The following is a 21,781-nucleotide window of genomic DNA, read 5'->3' as shown; positions in this document are numbered from 1 at the left end:
TTATCCAAGTATTGCAGGGGATTGTATAAAGGTCAGAAAATGAAAGCAAGCTCCCAGCCAATCCCTTAAACTCAGGAGATCTCTTGCTTGCCCGTAACCCTTGCTGTACAGCGCAATTTGCTCCCCACAGTTATGAATTATTGTAATCAGTGGTCTGAGGACTCAGACTGAGAGACTTCAGGCTTTATCTGAAATTAAGTGCGTTAAACTGGCTTGATTCAAACAGAATTTGGAAGTCTGTGCCAGTGGCGGCTGGCACAGTCTCGAGGAAAATGAGTGTGGTTGCTTCTAAAAGGGAAAAAAGAAATCGTTGAAAGCCATGGAGACAGTGACTAATTGTAGTATAATTGACAGAAATGAGATTCAGGTTTAAAAGGATATTGGCCATTCCTTGTGCTTATGCAGAAATATTTTAGCTGTTTTTTAATTGTGTCCTAGTGTTCTTGTGAGATGGACACTTTAGAATTGATCTCTTCTGACTGAAAAAACAACAGTCCTGGTGAAAAAAATAAATAAATCAAAACCCACATTAAAGGAAAAGTCTATGAATAGTCAAAGGCTAGAGTGACAGAGATAGCATCTGCTGTCATCCAGTGGAGCTGAACCAGGATGTGCACACTGCAAACCTTTAATCACCATCCATAATGTCACTGAAGTGCTATTAGGATAAAAATAGTGATGTTGAAACTTCTGATTTTCCACAACATCCACTTCAGTAGGATGTTGCCTCTGTGACACAGCAGTGTTTCATGGCTTATGCAGGTATCTAGTCAGGATGAGGGGCTGAATTTAGGAGTGCTTCAAGTAAAACTGTGTGTATCTCCCTTGCCCTCTGAACTGTAGCCTGAGACTGCTGTTTGAAAGCAGGGCTGATTCTCACATCAGGCAGTGGGACCTGGGGCAGCACAGATAGGGCAGAGAGCTGCTGAGATTTTGGGGCAGCATCATCCTGTGAAGTGCTGGTGCTATGGGTTTTAGAGAGTGTGAGCTTGGTGCCAGGTCCTCAGCCACCCTGTGCACCCTGTGCAGGGATCCATGGGGCAGGGAGTGCTGCTCACAGACCCTTACAAGCCACCTCATAAGGTTTTCTGCTCTTCAAATAGATGGTTTCAAAGGATGAATAAAGCACTTTCAGAGTTCAGGTGAGAGTGGCTGGTTCAGTCCCAAATTCCCTTAGGATAAAGATCATTATTAGACCATCCTAGGGCACTGTACAAAAACCAGAAAAGCAAATACTTTGACTGCTGTACGTAGCGTTCTTCAAACACTGCCAGGTTTCTTGTTATGGAGCCTGATGGGCTGTTTTCTTCTCTCACCCCTTGTGTGACATGGTGTGTGGGACTGCAAAAAGTGAAGAGCATTTGTCCTTTCCTTTCAGAGTGCCCTTTATCTGCCTTTTTAAAGATGTTTGGGTCATGCCCTTCATGGAAACTCTGTGTCTAATCTTCCTTATTGCGCTAAAAATCTGGTGTACAAAGTGCATTTAGTGTGTTCCTGAGTTGGTCAGACTTTACCTGTTACATCTCAACTTACAGTTAAGTTGCTTCTTTAAAATACGAAGGTTGAAAGGGCTGTGACACAGAGATTGAGAGGCTTTCACTAGGTTGATAGACAAAATTGGCCTGACCTGTTTCTCATGAGGACAAGCGGCACAATATGACATGTCCATATGCTAACCACAAACTACTGATTTAATGATTTACCTTAACAGCAGTGGGAACCCTCAGGTTCCTATTTCTACCCAAGTGCAAGATACAGCCTTTTCAAATAGCACAGCTGCAGTGGCTGGAGGCACTAGTTCAGCTCAGTTAGAGAATTGTATTTTAAGGAAACCTGGAAACTAGGAGGATTCATTTAATAGCTATGGCATCCGAAGGCAGGTAGCCTCCTGTCTAGGTCAGGAATAGGCAGGCTAATACCTTCTTAAATAATTCCAGGTAAAACTGTATTTAGATGTGGCTTTTTCCTCACTGCTGGGAGCTGTAATACATCCATGGCGCACCTCTACTTCACAGCATTTTCCTCTGCTCCACACCCAAGTCTGTGCTACCTACCCACTGCAATTTACCCATAGCAGAATAGACACTGTTCCAAAGAAAGCAAGCATTACTATTATGTACTTGGCACTGGTGAGGCTGCACTTTGAATACTGTATGCAGTTCTGGGCCCTTCTTTACAAGAGATATTATTGTAACCACAATGTATATGGGTTGTACAGGGGTTTAGGTTTTCCTCTTTGTTGGTTGAGAGTTTTTTTGTTTGTTTTGTGACTATTTCCTGCACATTGCTCACTTGATTCGCTGTTACTGGTCATTAGTCACTCCGTGATCCTGGCTGGCTGATTTTCTAACAGCTGATAGAATCAAAGCAAGGGATGGTATGCAGTGTTTCCCCTGTTACTTTCATAAGCTGCAAGGAAAGGGACCTCGCCGCCTACCGAGGGAATGGAGTGTGTCAGGCCTGGCTTGCAGGGACTGGCCACCAGATGACAGTGTTACCCCTAAGAATTAACTAACGCCAGAGGAGGTCCGTGAAATTACTCCTCAGGAAAAGGGGATGGAGGAGCCTCCTGCATGTCATGGGGGAGAATGGGTGCCCGAGTATCTCTGGGAGTCCGGTGCCCAATGCATTGGCCACTGTTACTGAGCATCGACTGTCGGAAAGACAAATGTTGTGTCTTATCGGCAGCAGTTCTCTGCAGGTAAACTGCAGCCATTGCTGTGCATTACATACATCAGTTTTCGTTTATGTGCGGATGAACCCAGACCAGAGGGTAACAAATGAGACAATTCCAGCGAGTGCTGAAAGTTACAAATTGATCCTCGTATTCCACTTTATCCATCCAAAGTCAGTTCTGCTGATTCAGAAATGAAATTAGATAAGAAGCTGGTTTGCAAGTAGTGGTAAAACACCAAGATTTTTCAAGCCTAAAATGCTGCCATCATCACTTTGAACCGCTGAAAATGCCACTGTGCTGAAATGAAAAGTTATTCTTCTGTCTAATTCCTCTTCCTTTATCCCCCCACTTTCCCCCTCTTTCCCTCTCTCCCCCCCCTTCCCCCCCCCCCCCCCCCCAAGTTTTTCCACAGTGAGCAGTGTGTCTTGTCTGTTCCCTGGAGCCAACTGATGCTTTCCCCCCATTAACCTCTGGGATGGGATTTGAGCAACCTGGTCTAGTGGAAGGTGTCCCTGCCCTTGGCATGGGCTGTGGCACTGGATGATCCTTAAGGTCCCTTCCAACCCAAACCGTTCTGTGATTCTATGGAAGAGCCAAAGAGCACCCTCCTCTCTGACACACTCTACTGGATGTCATCCTGCCCAGAATCAAATCCCATTGGAGCTGCATGACTACTCATAGCTGTTTTGTTTTCTTCTGGATTTCAGGTGGCCCCTGAGACAAAAGCAGTGATGAAGTGGTTGAGGTCTATCCCGTTTGTACTTTCTGCCAGCCTCCATGGGGGTGAGCTGGTTGTGACCTATCCTTATGACTATTCCAGGCATCCTATGGAAGAAAAAATGTTCTCCCCTACACCTGATGAGAAGGTAATATTGTTTTTGCAGGGTGAGCGTATCAGTGTGGTTTCCACATGTGGAAATACGGAAATTTTTAACAAGTAACAAACATTGATTTATTTAGACTGCATATATGTGTGTATGCATGCAGGTATGTATTAAATACGTAATAAATCACATATATATAATACATATATATACGTGTATATATAGTATGATCTATACAGTTAATTAACATGCTTTAAAATGTAGGATCATTTGCATACTATCAGCTTCATTTGTAAAGATTAACTCATGTTTTGTGAGGCCAAACATGATTTCACAAGGCACAGGTTAGGGAAAGCCAGGCTTTTACTATTTAAATGGTGCAGGCTGTATTTTTACCACTGATTTCCAGACGAAAAGGAACAATCCTGACCAGCAGTTATTTTCTGTTGAAATCCGCAGGAATAAAAAAAGGCTGGCTGCCATATGGTGGCAGCCTTGTAACATTTATTCCAGGTCAGATGAACGGGAATGGTTTTCCCCTCTTGTCCCTGGAAAGTTCCTCATTTGGGACTCACTGTAAATCTTCTGTGAAATTTTTTGCCATCTTTCCTGTTTCCCTTTGGTTTCTTCAATCTAGTATTCATTGCCAACATGCCCACCAGGAGAACAGCTAGCTTTTCGGCCTTCTAGCATACATTAAAGATGTCCCTGGCCTCTTAAGATAAAGTGGTTCTTTATATAACACACAGCAACTGAAAATAGCCCGAAGTTGATCTTTCAATTGAAGCATGTGTTATCTTTGAGCACATCTCTGGGTTGACTTCTCCCAGAGTGACAGTTCTCACCAGCACATATTAAATATTTAAATATTTATGACTGTTAAATGTTTTCTGTATCAATCCATTTCTTCTGAGCTGTACTGACTACATAGGTATGACAATGACTTAGCAGTAAAATAAACTAGGCACTGCACAGTAAAAAGCCCATGTAAGAAATAGCTGGTGAATGGTAATGAATGCTACCGAAGCTCCTGGTGAGGACTAGGGGAAATCATAAACCTGTGCACTTATATCCCATGGCCTGGGCTAGGGGTATCCTGATTTATGTGTAGATAGTGAAGGAATATGGCCATATGTGCCTTATGTGCCAAGCAGTTCACCTGTGGGATGGAAAGACAGTGGTCCCTCCATCATCTCCAGCCAGGGACAGCACATGTATTTTGGGTGAGACGATGAAGTCACACAGACAAAGTGCTCTATTCCAATGCAGTGAACAGCTGGGGAAGCTCTAATGACATCCCTGGTTTGTGACAGTGTAAGACAGTGTAAGACCTCATATCAGTGGCTGCTGCATCGTCAGTGGCTGCAAAGCCTGGGAAGTTAGCTGCAAACTTGGAAGTTTAAAACAATGGGGAAGGGCTGGGCATGTCCTCAGTAACAACGAATTTTTCAAATGAGTCAGCACAAGAACCTTAACAAAGTGATCAGAACCACTTTAGATTTTACCCAGAAAGTTATAAAACTTGTACCTGTGAAGTGACCCGCACTTAAGTAATGTCCTCTGCAGCTGCTGCTGCCAGGGAACCTGCATCCTGAAACATAGCAGCTTATTTTAGCTGCCATACATCAGCCATAATCCTTTTGCACCCTTGGCTGCAGTGCAGTGTGAAATGCAGATGATGGCTAGGAATTAAAGAGTCAAGTTTTGCTAGTATATTCAAACCAGGTTGCCCTGTTTGAAAATGCACCTGAGTGCTGCCACCTCCCTATGTCCTTCACGGTGTAGCTCAAGGATCCTCTTAGCACTTTCTCAATGACACTGTGGATTTCAAGCTTCTTTAGTCTACATTTTTAGTCTGGTCTGGTGCCTGCTGAGGCCAATGAGTCTCAACACTGGACCATGTTCTTACACTCACATTCTTGCCTCTGGTTCAGCCCACATGATCCAGAACTTTCCAGGTCTTTTGCTTTTGTGGAGATGGGTGTTTTTAGCAGGCTTTTGTTGATTTGTGTTACACAAGAATCTGCTCTGGTGCTTGCACTCACTCGAGCAGGAAGGCGCACACTGACTCAAGTTCTCTTCCTCTGGTGAATGAACAGAAACACTCCCTTCCCTCCCCTGAAGAACCCAATCTGTGACAGTCAGTGGGGTGAATGTGCTGGCCAAGGCAACAGCACTGACCACATTGTACCAAATGAAGCATCACGCTTCCAAAGTCACAAGAATTCCTCTGTGGTTTTTCCCTTTTTTTCCACTGTATTACACCTAAATGTCTAACTTTCTTGAGATCCATGAGTAGTCATACATTAGTTGCTATGTGATAATAAATGTATTGCTACCCAAGGACATTTTAACTTCCTTTTTTTAATCAAGTTTACTTGATTTTGTACCTCTCACTTTCTCTTCTCACTATCACCCATCTTTGTTCACTTGCACTAGCAGCCAGGCAAAAGTCTTACGCTTCTTGGTGTGAAACAAGAGAAGACTTGGTTACTGGAAATACAACATCTGCAAATGTCTTTGGGAAAAGTGAGGAACATGTTCTAAATATTAGATCAAATTTGTGTCCTTGGTCATTTTGGTCTTCATCTTTGATGACAACATCAAGGATGAAGTTTTAGGGTCACTCCTAAAACAAGGTTTGTAGCCACCCAATTTCTTGTGCACATTGTTCTAATCAATATGCGACAAAACACATGATGCTGAAAAACAGGCTGTAGTAGAATCTGATAATTGGTGTCATTTCAATATTGAAACCTGAAATTATAGCTTTTGTAGATGAGGTTCAAATAAATGAAAAGGAGAAGGGGGGATTTCTGTACAAGGTTAGAAATGTTTTCTGCAGATCACTGCTGCTTGCTCTGTCTTCACTACATGTACCTGTCACTTTTCCTTTCTGGGTGGTGACTCCTCTGGACTTCATCAGTATCAACACTCTTAGGAAACCAATGGTGACATCCTCCATCACCACATCCTATCCTTCACTTTTTAGGAATGGTTTCTGCCCCCACAAAGAAGCAACTGTCATTGTAATCAAACTGGCAGGTTGTCCTGTGTGAGTGACAAGTGCAAAACAAATTGACACTGTCTATTTAAAACAGCAGCAGCCAATGTGAAGATTTGATTGGGCTGAGGCTGATGGGGGTATTTTTGAAGGGGTAAAAATAGCAAGAGCTTAAGCATAATTGGGAGAACCAATTTCTGTTTTAAAATCCAGGACTTCAAGTACAATCAAACAAGCCCTTTACTCCTGCCAAGGATGACAGGTTGAAGCCAAATAACACAAAATCCATTGGTATTTAATGTGATCTCTGGCTAAATGTATTGAATTGCAGAGGAGGACCTTGAAGAAGACAAGTGAAAACTTCCTTGCAGGATATACTTGCAATGGAGGTTCACCCCCTCCATCAACCTCGAGGACACAGGGTGGCTCATTGCCTGGGCTCGCAACAGCAATAGTTAGTTACTAACAGCAATGACAGTGTTTAGAGTTTGTAAAAACAAATGTATTTCAATCCCTTTTGTTACAGATATTTAAAATGCTGGCAAAAGCCTACGCAGATGCACATCCCGTCATTTCGGACCGATCCGAACTCCGTTGTGGTGGAAATTTTGTCAGACGTGGAGGTATAATAAATGGTGCTGAGTGGTACAGCTTCACTGGAGGTAAAACCACTTTACCGTCATATCAAGTGAGGTAAAACCTCTATATGACCTTTATGAGGCACAAGGGTTTGAAAGAAATAATCTCATTAATTTGATTTTGCTTTAGGTCAGACCCATGCAAAATGTAACTTGCAATTGATAAAAATGTATGTTGGTAACATTTCTATTCAGGTACTATGGGGTGTGTTCAGCCCTGATATAACCTGAGGAAAGCTAACAAGTTATACAAGGGTGAAATTTAATGCATATAATACCATTCTAGTTTTCAAATCCAAAATGTAGAAATAAATGCTTAATGCTATGCTTTCATGCCTTAGCGGCATGAATTTGAATCCATTTCACAGACTATGCAAGTGCTGCTTTTTCAGTCAGTTTAAAATAACTCTTTTTCAGGGAAAACTCTAACAGAGAAAAACATCCCATTCATTTGTGCTTAGGTTGCTAATTTGATTTTCCCAATAAAAGTATTTCATTTTCTTCAGGATTTCTGAAATACTGGCATGGATGACATATCAGTGTTCATTCAATTTTCAGCAGTTACATTTTCAAATAGGATTCAGCTGGATCCCCAAATAATTACGTTGAAACCAGGCATTTAGAAAGCTTTAGGGCATGAGTGAGAATTGGGTTTAAATATCTTTGGCTTACATTCTTCTGAAAATTATATCCAACGTCTTTTGCACAGAAACAGTTTTGAACATCATAATGGCAAAAGGTCATCTCTTTGCTGGTGACCCTTGGCAATCACCTCTGATAACAGCCAATTATCCAATTACCATGATTAACCAATCCTTATCTCTCTGATTCTTGGTCAGGTGAATAATAATTTAAAATTATGCTTTTTTGGCCTGAAAGAAGTATCATTGTCATTAGTTAACTTGAAGTTGAAATGAGTTGTAGGACTCTGAATTTGTTGAATAGTTTTCATATATTGGCAAACACTCTTTGCAATATATTAATCCACACCCACAGTGACTGCATTCAGCTGGCTGCCACAGCAAAGCTTCAGTTAAGGGTGACAGGGCTTTTTCATTATCTCTCCTTTTTCTTTTGAAACCTATAGGTATGGCAGATTTTAACTACCTTCACACAAATTGCTTTGAAGTTACCGTGGAGGTAGGATGTGAAAAGTTTCCTTTGGAGGAAGAGCTGTTTACAATCTGGCACGAAAACAGAGATGCTCTTCTGAATTACATGGAAATGGTACAGCTCTGCTTTTATAGACCTTTGTGCTTAGTTTTTCTTGTTCATTCTTCGTCAATATTGGTGTCTTTCCTGTTTCCCCAGTTAGATATTGAGATAGCATCAAATCAATCATCACACTATACCAGGGGCCCCAGTGCCTCAGTTTGTCTAGCAGGACACAGGAATAATATTTTGCCTATATTGCAGTAAGGATGGAGACTGAATACTGTAAAAGCCTTGGAAAAAAGCGTAAAGAGGAATTGTCTGTAAATGCTTTGTGCAACATTATAAATCAACTGTCCAAAATTTATTGCTAGGGAAAAACCCACATATTCAGAAAAAATATGAACCAACCTTTCTTTTGAAGAATAAACCAGCAAGATCTGCTGTCCAGAGAGTTTCCTGGATTTTTTTCCTTTCCATATTCCATGTTTATGGCCCAAACCCTACTACATGGCAGCAGGATATTTAGATTCAGCTAAAATGAGAAGATTCTAACTATCTTGCTATAAATTCCATTTCCACACTCTTCAGCTTGATTTCTGTATGAAAGCAGTTAAAAAAGATCTAAAGCCTGATCTTCTAAAGGAACAACTCTCTGTCTGTGAGCATTAAAACATGCTATTTAAAAGTCATTTTTAATAATAAGTTTAAGCTCAGCAGAAAACAAATACCTCACTGACAATAAGTAAGTGAACACAGAAACAGAAGTTGCTCATCTTTCTCTCAGCCATTAGTAAATTAGGTTTCTGTCATGCCTTATTTTGATAGAGTATGCAGTAATCTAAAATTGTTAGGAGTGTTTTTATGGCCTTTCTAAGCAACCTCTTGCTACTTGTGGTTAAGTATTATCATTCAATAAAGTCTATAATACAGACCACCAAACTCATTTCGTTTTACAGCTGTCTGATGAAAATGAGTTTTAGTGAATCCAAATGGAACTGGGTTAAATCCACATATACTGCAATTGAAGTCTTCAAGATGTAAAGATTTTTATAGTGTGAGATACTGTAGAAGTCTATGTCAGAAAAGCTTTTTGAGTAAACGCAGGACAGTAAGCAAAACAACTTTGTAGATAAGGATGACTGAATTACTCCTGATAAGGATTAGGTCTGCCATAACCAATTCAAACTTTTCTTATTCTGATATACACCAGGCTGTTTGGTGTATGTACAGATCTAGTTGGCTTAACACGCAGAAGTGGAATTCATTTTCATAAACGCTGATGTCTTCTCCCCATCAGAAGTGATATCAAAACACTCTCCCAAACTTATGCGGCACAGACTTGAGGCAAAATGAAAAATAGTGTCCTTACTACAACAAAATAGATCAACATTGTTAAAGAAATTTCAATTTTGTCATTTTTATCCCGTCATGTTGTAATTACAAAATTGTTATTGAACTTGGATGAGGTCATACTGCTTTGAGTATGTCTACACTGTAAATTAAATCTGGGTCTGAGATGACTCTTATGACCAGATTTATCCGCTATCCATATGATAAATCCTCAAGTCCATGCTGAAAAGCAAATTGCAGTGCTTCATCATAGTAGTTCTTAAGGGACAGTTTTCAAGTCCTTATACTGAGTTCTTCCTAAACCCTCAAGTGAATAGTGCCACACAGTATGGAATGGCTGTTCAACAAGACCAGTGTAAAGTCAGACTCATCTTAAATAAAAACCTGCTGTCACTAGAAGAAGAATTCCTGCAAAGTTGGATATTTTAATGTTTATTTTTAAATATCTCTAGAGTCTTACAAAAAAGAATTTTTTTTTCCATTGTTTTGATGCTTTGTTCTTTTTTCTATTCTACTTTTATGACAAAGGATAATAAGGAGGGAAAGATGAGAGGAAGAGAAAGAAAGAAAGAGGGGCAAATTGAAGCACAACTCAAGTTGTTCACAGCAGTTCAGGGGAAAATTAGAATGGAATTACTTTCATTTAAAAAGGTCATATAGAGTTTCCAATAGAAAACATTTTCATTTCAGAAGATTGGAAAAAAAAAAAACCCAACCCTTAAGAGGTTTAGTGTTTAAATACTGTGATTTTATCCTGTTTTGTTTTGGTTTACTGAATTTCAAATATAGAGAGTTGCTTGTGCACCTCCTTGTATGTCAGAATTCACATCACTCTTTTGTTCATCACCAACCACATTTCTCATCAGCTCAAACAGTTCTGTTCTGTGCTTCTAGAGAAGGGAAAAAGGATATTATATACACATGACATTCTGACATGTAGTGAAGTGTAGGCAGCAGAGTGATGAGTCCCAAGCTCAAGTAGCTAACATGATGCCTTCTTGTTGTGTATAGAGCATCAGATTATTTTTTAAAGCCATAACTTTTCATTTCTTTGTTGTTCTGTGTCTAGAGTGGACATTCCAAAACTGTCTTTAAATACTGTGGGCAAATCATGAGGCGACAGTGACCTGTGCAGAGAAGGATCTCTCAATGCAGAGCCACATACTTAGCCCAAAAAAGCGCTTGTTCAATTACCCCTTTCCTCCCACCCCCTTGGGCTCCCAAAATAGAAGATGCAATCTGAAGGGGCATTAGCACCTGACAGCCTTTATAATGAGTTGAACCTCTTGAAAATTGTTTCCTCTCTGCAGGTGTTTCCTTGTAGAAGATGAGAACATTGTACTGTAATAAATTACTCCCATCTAACTTCACTTTGCTTCGCCAGGTTCACCGGGGAATAAAAGGAATTGTGTCTGATAAGTTTGGCAACCCAATAAAAAATGCTCGTATTTCAGTCAGAGGCATCCAGCATGATGTCACAACAGGTAATATTTTTAGTTTGAGGTTTATCGTGGGACAGGGTAAGAGCTTAACCTGCAAAAGCCTTGTCATATCTGATAGAAATGGCACCGTATTGGAGAATTGAAAGCTCACTTGTGGGTTTGTTTCTACAATAACAAGAGAGAAGACATGTTAAACTGGCTGTTGAGTCTGGTGTATCTCTGTGATGACATAGTATTTGTATTAAAACTTCCACCTGGAACTGTCTGCTGTCCATCAAAGCCAATGTGTCTTCAATGAGTGTCATAAATCCACGTTTATATTTCATGTTTGGGCAAATATGGCAGTAACCCTGCTCAGGGACTGCAACTCAACATGCGAAGGTGCACAGCCCTGATAGAATAAGTTAGTTGAAATACTGTGAGCATGACATATAGTCATTAGAGTAGGATCCACATGGACTTTAACAATCAGAATAACTGCAGTGATTGAAGGCCTGCAACCTTTTTCTTCATAAGGAAAAGCATAAATATATGCAGATTTTGGACGATAGTTATATCAAATGAAAAAAACTAGAATGTTGAATTATGTTCACTTTATACCTGTCGCCAGCTGGTAAACATGTACTGAGACATATGCAACTGTTAATTTTCACAGTCATAAAGTCCTGAGCTTTTAGGCTCGCAGTGAAATCAATGCTCTCATTTTATTATTGATTTCAGTGAGAAAAGGGTAGGCCATAGGAATGTAAAATAGAATACATGAATGGTAACATTTTGCTCTAATGATGGTTCCTGAATAAATTCGGAAAGCCAAAATGGTTTATAATGTAGCGGATGCTTTCCAACTTTCAAAAAAACTAATATTAGAGGGGATACAATAGTGGAGATGGTGCAGATTCCTGAGGCTGGTGGGAGACTCTGGCATGAATTAGGGTCTTTTTCAAACTTCTTCCCAGACAATGGCTTTCCATTGGCGGTGGGCCTTTAAAGAATTAAGAATTAAATGCAAAATGTGTTTACATTGAAGGAAAAAGGAGTATTTGTTCTTGAGTTAGATGGGGTTAAGAATGTCATATGATCAAAATGTCTTTTAATTTCAGTGTTAAAAAAAGACTGAGAAGTTCCATGAGAAAATAGCATTATTGCAACATTAACTGAGTTAAGAAACTTAACATTCAAAATAAAGGAAATATAAAATGAAGAGTAAATATTCCATTTTACTCCTTGTTTTTGCCGTAGGCTCTAACCTTCAGCTGAAGGAAATTTACACCCATTTTACACTAATGGCAATTTATGCCAGCTGCAGCTACGACTCCTTAGTCTTATGTGCTAGAATGTCTACAAAGTAATTGAACGTAATATAATAAAAGTAGGGATTTCTTAGCTCCTTTACATGTCATATATATATTTACAGCCTGGATTCTGCTTTCACTTTCTCAAGTTTCACATAATTCTAAATTAATTTTATTTCTTTGGAGTTATTCCTTGTACCCCTGGGAAAGCAGACAAAGGAAAGCTTCCCTTCCCTGTGATACGGGCACAGCAGTTACCAACATTTTGTGTGTGAATTTTACTCTGTCAGCTCCAAAAGGCCAGATTTTCACAGGCTGAGTCTCTTGTTGTTATCAAGAGCTTTCATCTGAACTTCTTTCAAAATCAAAATCAAAATCTGAGTTCTTTCCAAAACCTGCCTCCTAAATGCTTGTGCTGTTTGTGCATGCAGGTGTATGTGAGTATGTAACTATAAGGGATGTAAGACTGAAAACTAAACTCAGTTTTGTTGTGCCTTCCCCTTTCCTAAGCTGCTGATGGGGACTACTGGCGACTCCTGTCTCCAGGGACATATGTAATCAGCGCCCAAGCACCAGGATACAGCCGGGTGATGAAGAGGGTCACCCTGCCTACCAAGATGAAACGGGCTGGGCGAGTCGATTTTGTATTGCGACCTATTGATACTTGGCCCAACAAACTCCTCCGCCGCTCAATGGAAGACATATACGACCCATATGACCCACTGGAACTATATGACCCTCATGCCCAACATGGGCAGCCTGAAGCTCGAGGTGGGTCATCGCCAGGCAGGGAAAAGCCCTGGTGGTGGTCTTACTTCAGCTCCTTAGACCTACACAAACCTCTGTGGCTTCTCAAGCAGCGCTGAAGGGCATCGTGGTGCTCTGCTCACCTTGCTCTGTTACCCTTTCACCCAACTACAGATGCTGTCACTGCTCTTGGCAATATTTAAATCTGTTTAACTTGAAAATACAGTGCTAACTCAAGTGTTGCTTACTTCTTTCATTTTCTCTTTACACACAACTGAATATAAGTGGGTTTATATATTAAAAACAATGGTGCACACCCGTTCAAAGGACAGGTTTTATGCAGTTTTTTTCTTGGTAATGCTCTGTACTTCTGCCTATATAGTTAATCACCACATTCATTATTTATTAGGTTCTAAGTACCTGTAGGAAAATATTCCCGGGATTTTTGTACATGTCTTAACACAGTAATGACTATATACTAAAAGCAACTTTCAGAAACATGCAGAAAACTCTTTTCTTTCCTCTTTTTACTTTATTTTGTCAACTCAGTTCATTAACCCTTCTAGTTCAGTTCATTAACTCTTCTAATACAGCTCACGGTGATTTTTGATTATTTTTAATCTATTATGTGGATTCACACACTAGGAATTGAGAATTTGGAAATAAATCTGCATCTGAATAAGTAGTATGTTCAGTAGGATGGGCTGCTTATAGGCAGGTCAGTATCAATAACAACATTTTCGCAGGTAATTTTCAGAGGTTATCCTTTGAAGACGTGCATTAAAAGCATTAAATCTTTACAGGCTTCCTCCTTTGAAACTTCTATCATGAGTAGGCACATTCAATCAAGAAAAAGGTTTGGGAAGTAAACTCTGTTCCAGGGAGTGAGGGTATCCAGTCTTTATGATGCTTAAGTGTTAATATAATTTGAACAGGTTTTAATCTGTTAAGCAAATAGATTTTAAATGTATTTCAGCAAAGTACTGACAAATACTTTTACTACTGGAAATACTCATATCCTATGATGTAGGAAAATACAGGACAGAATTTGTGAGGAATTGAGGTTAAAATCTGACACATTAAATTTGGTAAAATATGCACTTTTTTGAATCTACATACTTGTTAGTGAAACTTGCTGACACCAAGGAAATCACAAACTTCCTTCAAGATAGTTGGGTAAAACTAGGTGAATAGTGGTTTTACAAGATGCTGTTCTCTTTCAGACATCAGATATAATGTAGTTTTAGGGTGATTCAAAAAAATATCATAATTTTGATGAAACACAGAGGCCTAGACTTCCTTTTGGCATGAAGTTGTTAATGAACTCTATATACTGACAGTATTTCCTGATCTAAATGATGCAGTGTGTGAATGTGATTGTTGGGAGCTGATGTATTTACTGCAGGAGCTGCTGGATTAACTGTCTGGATTGCCTTTTGATTTCTAAAAGCTTTTTTGCTCATGTTAGGTAAAGAATCCCAAATTACATGAATCCTATAGTCCATGTGCCCATATCTCGTACTATAATTGCCTAAGAAAACCCAAGAGATGAATGATCTTAATTCTACAACCAGATGCTGCATGTGCCTAAGTACTTTATTCCCAGTTGTAATCTGATTGAAGTTAGGGGTCTGTTATTCATGTGCTTGATTGTCTGCAGGACTGGAGACTATGCAAAAATTAAAGAACAATTTCATAGCATTAACAAAAGTAATTATGTGGGAGTGAATGTACTGCATGCACATGGATAAGTGTTCCTTGGCCAGGCCTGCCAAGTTAAAGAAACTCTGAATCCCAAATATACCAAAGATAAGTGAACAAGAGATACATCTCCAGACTCTATTTCCAGTAATAGGTATTACTATTTTCTGTGATTAATTTTTTCAAAGCCACCAACCGGTGGTAGAGCTAACAAAAGCAGAACAATATGCCAAATTGCTGGCTTTTAGCTGCTCTTTTTATGCACATAATGCCTTACACACTTAGAAAGATGTTTTCCATGAATATTTCCTAGGTTCTCACAGGGTTATTTAGATTTTTTTCAAGTACTTGCAATAAACCCAAGCCCTCTGAAATGCAAAACAGAATGACAATGCAGAAAATCCACTTCTTTCCTGGATTCCCAAGTTGGAATAGCCTATGGTAGGCAAGATTTGGGAAAGATTATTTTCTGGGAAGTTCATAAATGTGTGAAAAACTAGTATTCTGTGCTCCTATACCATTAATGTTAAATTGGTATAACAGAGCAAGAGTAGCTACCCTGTGTCTCTCCATCTCATCCACAAAAGCAAGTGTCCAGCAGAGAGAAAGTTTAGATCAGACTTCTGCTGGTTCACACACAACAGCCTGTAGAAATGGGACGCATTAAAATGCATTGAAGCAATGATGAGGCTCTTGAGAAAAAGTATGCTTCAGTCTTCTGGTACTACTCCTTTTTTTGTAAGATAAAAATCTCCAGTTTTCAGTTCCTTGTAGATGGAAAAGACTGCCAGAATTTCTTGGGTAGCTCTCAAAAATCTATCTGAGTTTACATTAGATTTCAGGACACCCTTATTGGTGCTTTAAGGAAAGAAAACAAGCAAGTAAGAAAGAAATGAAACGAAGGAAGGAAGGATTGGTCATAACCAGTAAAATATCAATATAATCAAAATTAGCATCACACTTCCATTGTCATTTGAGATTAACAAAGATTCAGTTCTACATTTATCTGGGAAAGGAAGCATTGTCTTAAATTTTTATACTGGACTAGATTACATAAATCTTCTTTAATATTTATTTCAATCAAGGAATGTGTTTGATATCATATAGTTTTGTTTAAAAAAAAAATATCCAAAACCCCTAAAACCACCCACTCCATAACTATAATAAGGTTAAAATGGTTGTAATTGGTGGAAATTCAATCAGCTGTAGGCAGCTCTGTAATTAATACATGAAAATAAGTACAGTGATCAGCTCTCTCATGCACCCCTCTGGAAGATGCTTGTGTGTAGAGTTTAGTGGAACATAAAGTGAGAAGCATATTAAATACTTTCTGAAGAGGAGCTGAAATGCTTCAATGAAACATGCCATCCTACAGCTGAAATAGAAGGAACATAGAAAAGAAGTGAAAACCAGCCGTCAAAGTTCCCTGGCAGTCTCCATCATGGTCAAACCATGCTTTACAGACTGGGTTTGGCCTTTTTCCAGTGCTGTTTTGGAGCATGACAGGTTCAGCAGCCAGACGGTGCTGTCAGGAATTATAGTGCGTGTTCATGAGACTCCCTCTCCTTTTAAGTCAGAGCCTATATAATTTTTTTCAATTACCTTCCAACCACATATTGAACAATATTGACATATGTTTTTGTAACATCCTCCTTAGTAATTGATTTCCTAGTCTCCACATTCATTTCAGAGGGGAGCTTCTCTACCATGGAGCCAAACTTCATCTGCACAAAGCAATCTCATTAATAACTGTTCTGACCTGCCAACTGGCCAGACCTCATAGCTCTGCCACCAATGAATCTTACCAAGAAGTCAAAGCACACAAATCTAACAACATTACAACCATAAAGAGCAAAGAGAAAGGTCTGCTTATGTCATACATGCAATTCATCTTTCATTTGTATGGCGGAAAAAAGTTAACAACACGTACAAAAAAATATCAGGAGATCAGTCACAATCTGTGTGCATCAATTATACCAAAGAAGATTTGGGTCTGTTTGTTTATAAAAACTTTTTAGATCAAAAATAACTATAATAAATCAAGGCATAAAAGTTTGCAGCTGTTGACATCTTCGGCTCCTGTAACAAAATGATACCTCAGTCTTGGGCTGCCCATGTATAGGAAGGAGCATCTTTATTTCCTTAAAGATAGAAAAGAAAGGCATCTTAAGCTAAGTGCCTGAAAACAAAACTTTTAAGGGTCAAAATCAGTTGCTAGTAGGAGCTCCTCCTGCTATCATTTTTTATTGTGTTTAAACAGTTGTTCTCCTTTTCATGCCTCAGTTTAACATATAAAAGGAAATACCCTAAAACAATATTGCAATCTGTTTTGATGTCCTGTGAACCAGCTGTCGAGCAGAGTTTGCCAAGCCAGAGCCATTTCTTTTTGTGCATCACTCTAGCATTGCAATGCAATTGGAAAACAAGCCAGAGATGTCTTTAGCCACTATGAAAGCAGCTGTCAAAGTGAGACAGGTCTCTGTGTCACTGTGGTGATGCCTGCAGACAGACTGGGAGATCTCTGTGATGGCTGGGCATCCCCCCTGCAGCAACGAAGGACTGAAGATTCAGCCTTCAGGAGATGAGGTACAACAGAGAATGGAGCTGTCCATGTGGCTTGGATGGAAATGTGAGCTGAAGCTGATACACCTTCTTACAAAGCTCCTGTCAGAGGTACTCTTTGCTGTCTTCCTTTGCTGTGCAAGATCTGTCTTTTGAAGCTACCATAATGTAAAAAGAGTGGATGGGAAGGTTGTAGTATACTTCCCTTGCTGTCTTTGTCTTCACAGCATGTCAGAGGACAGATCCCATTTGACATTTATCTTTTGTGATGTTGTGCAGTCTCAAGTTGTGCTGCCAAAGGGCTTCATGTTGGCTTCTTTGATGAGGCAGCCAGAACTGTATGAGGAGGTGTGCTGCTTTCTGCCACCCATCACACCAAACACCAGAAGTGGACACCAAAAGAAGGGCTTCTCTGTAGGTACTTTTTGGTGACCATGTTGTTTCTGACTACAGGTCAGCTTAAATGAGTGTGTGATGATGGGTGTTCCTGAAGGACCGTGTTCCGTGGCAGGGACCCCATGCCAGAGCAAAAGAACAGCATGAGGAGAAGGACCACCAGAGATGAAGTGTTATGGACTGATCATAACCCCCATTCGCCATTACCCTGCGCTGCTCAAGGGAGAAGGATGTAGAAGAGTCAGGAGTGAAGCTGAGCCTGGGAAGAAGGTTGTGGGGAAGGTGTTTTTTAGTTTGGTTTTGCCTATGACAGTAATTGGTGTCCCTATCTTTGAGTTTGATGCAACCATCACAAGATGCATCCATTACAGCCATCGCTGGTGGTTATCACCTGAGCAGGGTTACAGAAAATAAAGGTCAGGTTGGAAGGGGAGCAGCACAACATCACAATGGCTTACTATAGCCTGCTTTCCCCAGCTGCACAGTGGTATTAGTTTGGGTGTAACAGCAGTGACCCATTTTAAAATAAGAATTTCTATTCAGGCTACACATATAAGAGCTAATGCAGATGATAGCAATAATACATGATTAATGATAAGTAGACCAGTGAAACCCATGTAAGTTAGATTAATAAAAAAATTACTTCAGAATTCACTGCTTTATTCATCTTTAACAGGAATAAAGATAGCATAAATAAAGTTTCATAGATAAAAATCACAGACAAGTATGAAACAATATATTGTAGAAAGCAATGTCCTGGTAACTAAACCAAAAATAAGACAGCATAGCTCTTACATTGACATTAAGTAGCATTTTATGTCTATAATAATATTTCAGCTAAATATATGTTTGAACCATATAATCCAGTGTTCAAAAGAACATTAAGTCATATCTTGGATGTCTCAGTAAACTTTAATGACAGTCACAAATGTAGTTATAAAATAGTCTATAAATCTACCAAAAAAATCAAACTGCTATTACCCTGTAGAAAGAGTAAATATTGGTGAGATAGATAACATACATATACTGTGGGGAGTGAAGGTGATAAGATTTGCCTGAAAAAGTCTGGGAATGAGCTTTGAGACCTTAGTGCTTAACAAGCCCTGAGGCGATGAGTTGGAACATTGAAGGACAGGGAAGGTAAAAGAGCAAGCCTCGGGAGGATGGGCCAGGATATAGCTCTGGTGGGAATCTCAGTTGGAGGCCAGAGGATGTGGGGGTTGTGAGAGGGTCTGCAACATTGTGATTGGACTATTTACCTGGAGAGTTTCACAGTGGCCAATGAGATTGAAAGCTGCATATATGTGCAGGTTGGGAAAGTACCGAACAAGGGGATAAAAAGGGCTTGGTGATAATAAACGAGGATTTGAGTCTCTGCATCAACTTGAGTCCGTGCCGTGATACGCCACAATATACAAAGAGAGATAACCTACATGTATGAAGAAAGGAATATAGGCAACACATTTTTATAGATGAAAATAATCCAAGGAGAAGATGACTTCTAAAAAACATGGCTTGTGCATTGGAGGATAGGATGGCATGACTGCTACTCAACTTTGGAGAATCCTTTATCTTTCGTGCAGTCTGGAGAAAACAATACCCAGTCTACTCATAAACATACTACAGACTTAAAGGAGAAATTAAGAAAATGGACTGCATGGAGTTACTGTGAATTAAATCCATCTAATGGTAACAATTATCAGACATGGATAAGGCTGGTTTCTTAATGAGTTTGAGAAACACTGAGAAACACTGGCTGAGTGTTTCTTACAAGAACCAAGTTGGCATAGACTCGTTATCCACGCTGGCTCATTTTGACCAAAATCCACAGGAAAAATCTTGCTGGACTAACTGGAAGTCAAACCTACTCCTGACACAGCCATATTAATAGAGAGGAACACAGGAAGCACTGGTCTGGATCAGACCAGTGGTCACCTCTGTATGGTGTTCCCTGAGGCTGGCAGTACACGTGCACACACACATACATGGGGGTGCATTTTTATATAATGTATATATTAACAATAATGGATTATAAATTGCATAATCTATTACTTATTATTTTGTACTGCTATCAAAAATATATTTGAGCCAATAGGAATAAAAAAATAATATTTTCTTAGTTTAGTTCTAATTTTTGAAGACTTGATAAATATGTCTTGTTTCAATTTAAAAAATAAGAGCTTTAAAAGCAGGTGGGTCATGAAATGTGGGGTATTTTAGCTTATTAATTTTTTATCACCTAAATTGAATGAAACATTGATGTGGCCAGAATATGAATATGTGAGTTTTCTTCCAAAAACGAGCACTGTGTAAGTGATTTTGCTAGTTCTGCTGTTTTTATTAATGTAAAACACCAAACTTAGGCAGTTCACAAGGTGCAAGCCTTCAATAACAGAATTATTAATGAATTAAAAGTGATATCTGAGCTGGCTAAAGCAGCAGTAAGGCTTAGTGGTTAGGGCTACTAGGAAGCAAACAAAACAGAGAGACATAGCAGCAAAACAGACATTCTTGTGTGGCTATTGCAATGCAAGGCAACGTTTCTGACTTCCAGTAGGTAACTTGGATATCAGTTTATTTTGACAAAAACTCTGTTTTTTCACTAATGTTAAGAGAGGAATGGAGAAAGGAGAAACTTACTTAAAAAAAATGAATGCTGTCTCTAGCAAATAAATCACCACAGTCAGTTGAAATCACTAAGAAAACATTTGTCCTATTTGTGTAAAAGACATGTGAAAATTCATTTCTGACCAGAAGGCCACTTCATTTTATTCATCAGATAGATAAATAAATCTGTTAGAGATGGAGAATGAATTCCGTAGGCTCACTGTAGGAGAGGATCTGGTTCGAGACCATCTTAAAAACCTAAGCATACACAAGTCCATGGGACCTGATGAAATCCATCCACGGGTCCTGAAGGAGCTGGCAAATGAAGTTGCTAAGCCACTGGCCATCATATTTGAAAAATCATGGCAGTCAGGTGAAGTTCCTGACAACTGGAAACAGGGAAATATAACCCCCATTTTTAAGAAGGGAAAAATGGATGACCCGGGGAACTACAGACCAGTCAGTCTCACCTCTGTGCCTGGCAAAATCATGGAGCAGATTCTCCTGGAAAGCATGCTAAGGCACATGAAAAACCAAGAGGTGATTGGTGACAGCCAGCATGGTTTCACTAGGGGGAAATCCTGCCCGACCAATTTGGTGGCCTTCTATGATGGGGCTACAGAACTGATGGACACAGGCAGAGCAGTTGACGTCATCTACCTGGACTTGTGCAAAGCGTTTGACACTGTCCCACACGACATCCTTGTCTCTAAATTGGAGAGACATCAATTTGATGGGTGGATAAAGAACTGGCTGGATGGCCGCACGCAAAGAGTTGTGGTCAATGGCTCGATGTCTGGCTGGAGACCAGTAACGAGTGGTGTCCCTCAGGGATCGGTGTTGGGGTCGGTCTTGTTCAACATCTTTGTTGGTGAAATGGACAGTGGGATTGAGTGTGCCAAGTTTGCTGATGACACCAAGCTGTGTGGTTCAGTTGATACACCGGAGAGAAGGGATGCCATCCAGAGGGAACTTGACATGCCTGAGAGGTGGGCTGATGCCAACCTTATGAAGTTTAACCATGCCAAGTGCAAGGTCCTACACCTGGGTCGGAGCAATCCCAGGCACAGCTACAGGTTGGGCAGAGAAGAGATTCAGAGCAGCCCTGCAGAGAAGGACTTGGGGGTGTTGATTGATGAGAAAATGAACATGAGCCGGCTTCAGTGTGCGCTCGCAGCCCAGAAAGCCAACTGTATCCTGGGCTGCATCAAGAGGAGCTTGACCAGCAGGTCGAAGGAGGTGATCCTGCCCCTCTACTCTGCTCTCGTGAGACCTCACTTGGAGTATTGTGTGCAGTTCTGGTGTCCTCAACATAAAAAGGACATGGAACTGTTGGAACAAGTCCAGAGGAGGGCCACGAGGATGATCAGGGGACTGGAGCACCTC

The 21,781-nt window shown here is 40.0% G+C and overlaps 1 protein-coding gene across 1 annotated transcript in view; it reads left to right on the top strand.

Annotated features, from left to right (window-relative positions):
* CPZ (carboxypeptidase Z) overlaps positions 1-13,248 on the top strand; it is a gene marked incomplete at both ends in the record, with an annotated part of 32,628 nt that extends 19,380 nt beyond the window's left edge. The window contains 5 exons of the mRNA XM_080626288.1: positions 3,385-3,543; positions 7,032-7,167; positions 8,231-8,370; positions 11,033-11,132; positions 12,893-13,248. Coding sequence (XP_080482414.1) covers positions 3,385-3,543; positions 7,032-7,167; positions 8,231-8,370; positions 11,033-11,132; positions 12,893-13,248 — 891 coding nt within the window. The remainder of the gene's footprint in view (positions 1-3,384; positions 3,544-7,031; positions 7,168-8,230; positions 8,371-11,032; positions 11,133-12,892) is intronic.
* Between the last annotated feature and the right edge of the window lie 8,533 nt (positions 13,249-21,781).

This window comes from Psittacula echo (assembly GCF_963264785.1).
Source record: "Psittacula echo genome assembly, chromosome: 1".
Classification (NCBI taxonomy): Eukaryota; Metazoa; Chordata; class Aves; order Psittaciformes; family Psittacidae; genus Psittacula; species Psittacula echo.
This window is presented reverse-complemented; position numbering and strand designations above follow the sequence as displayed.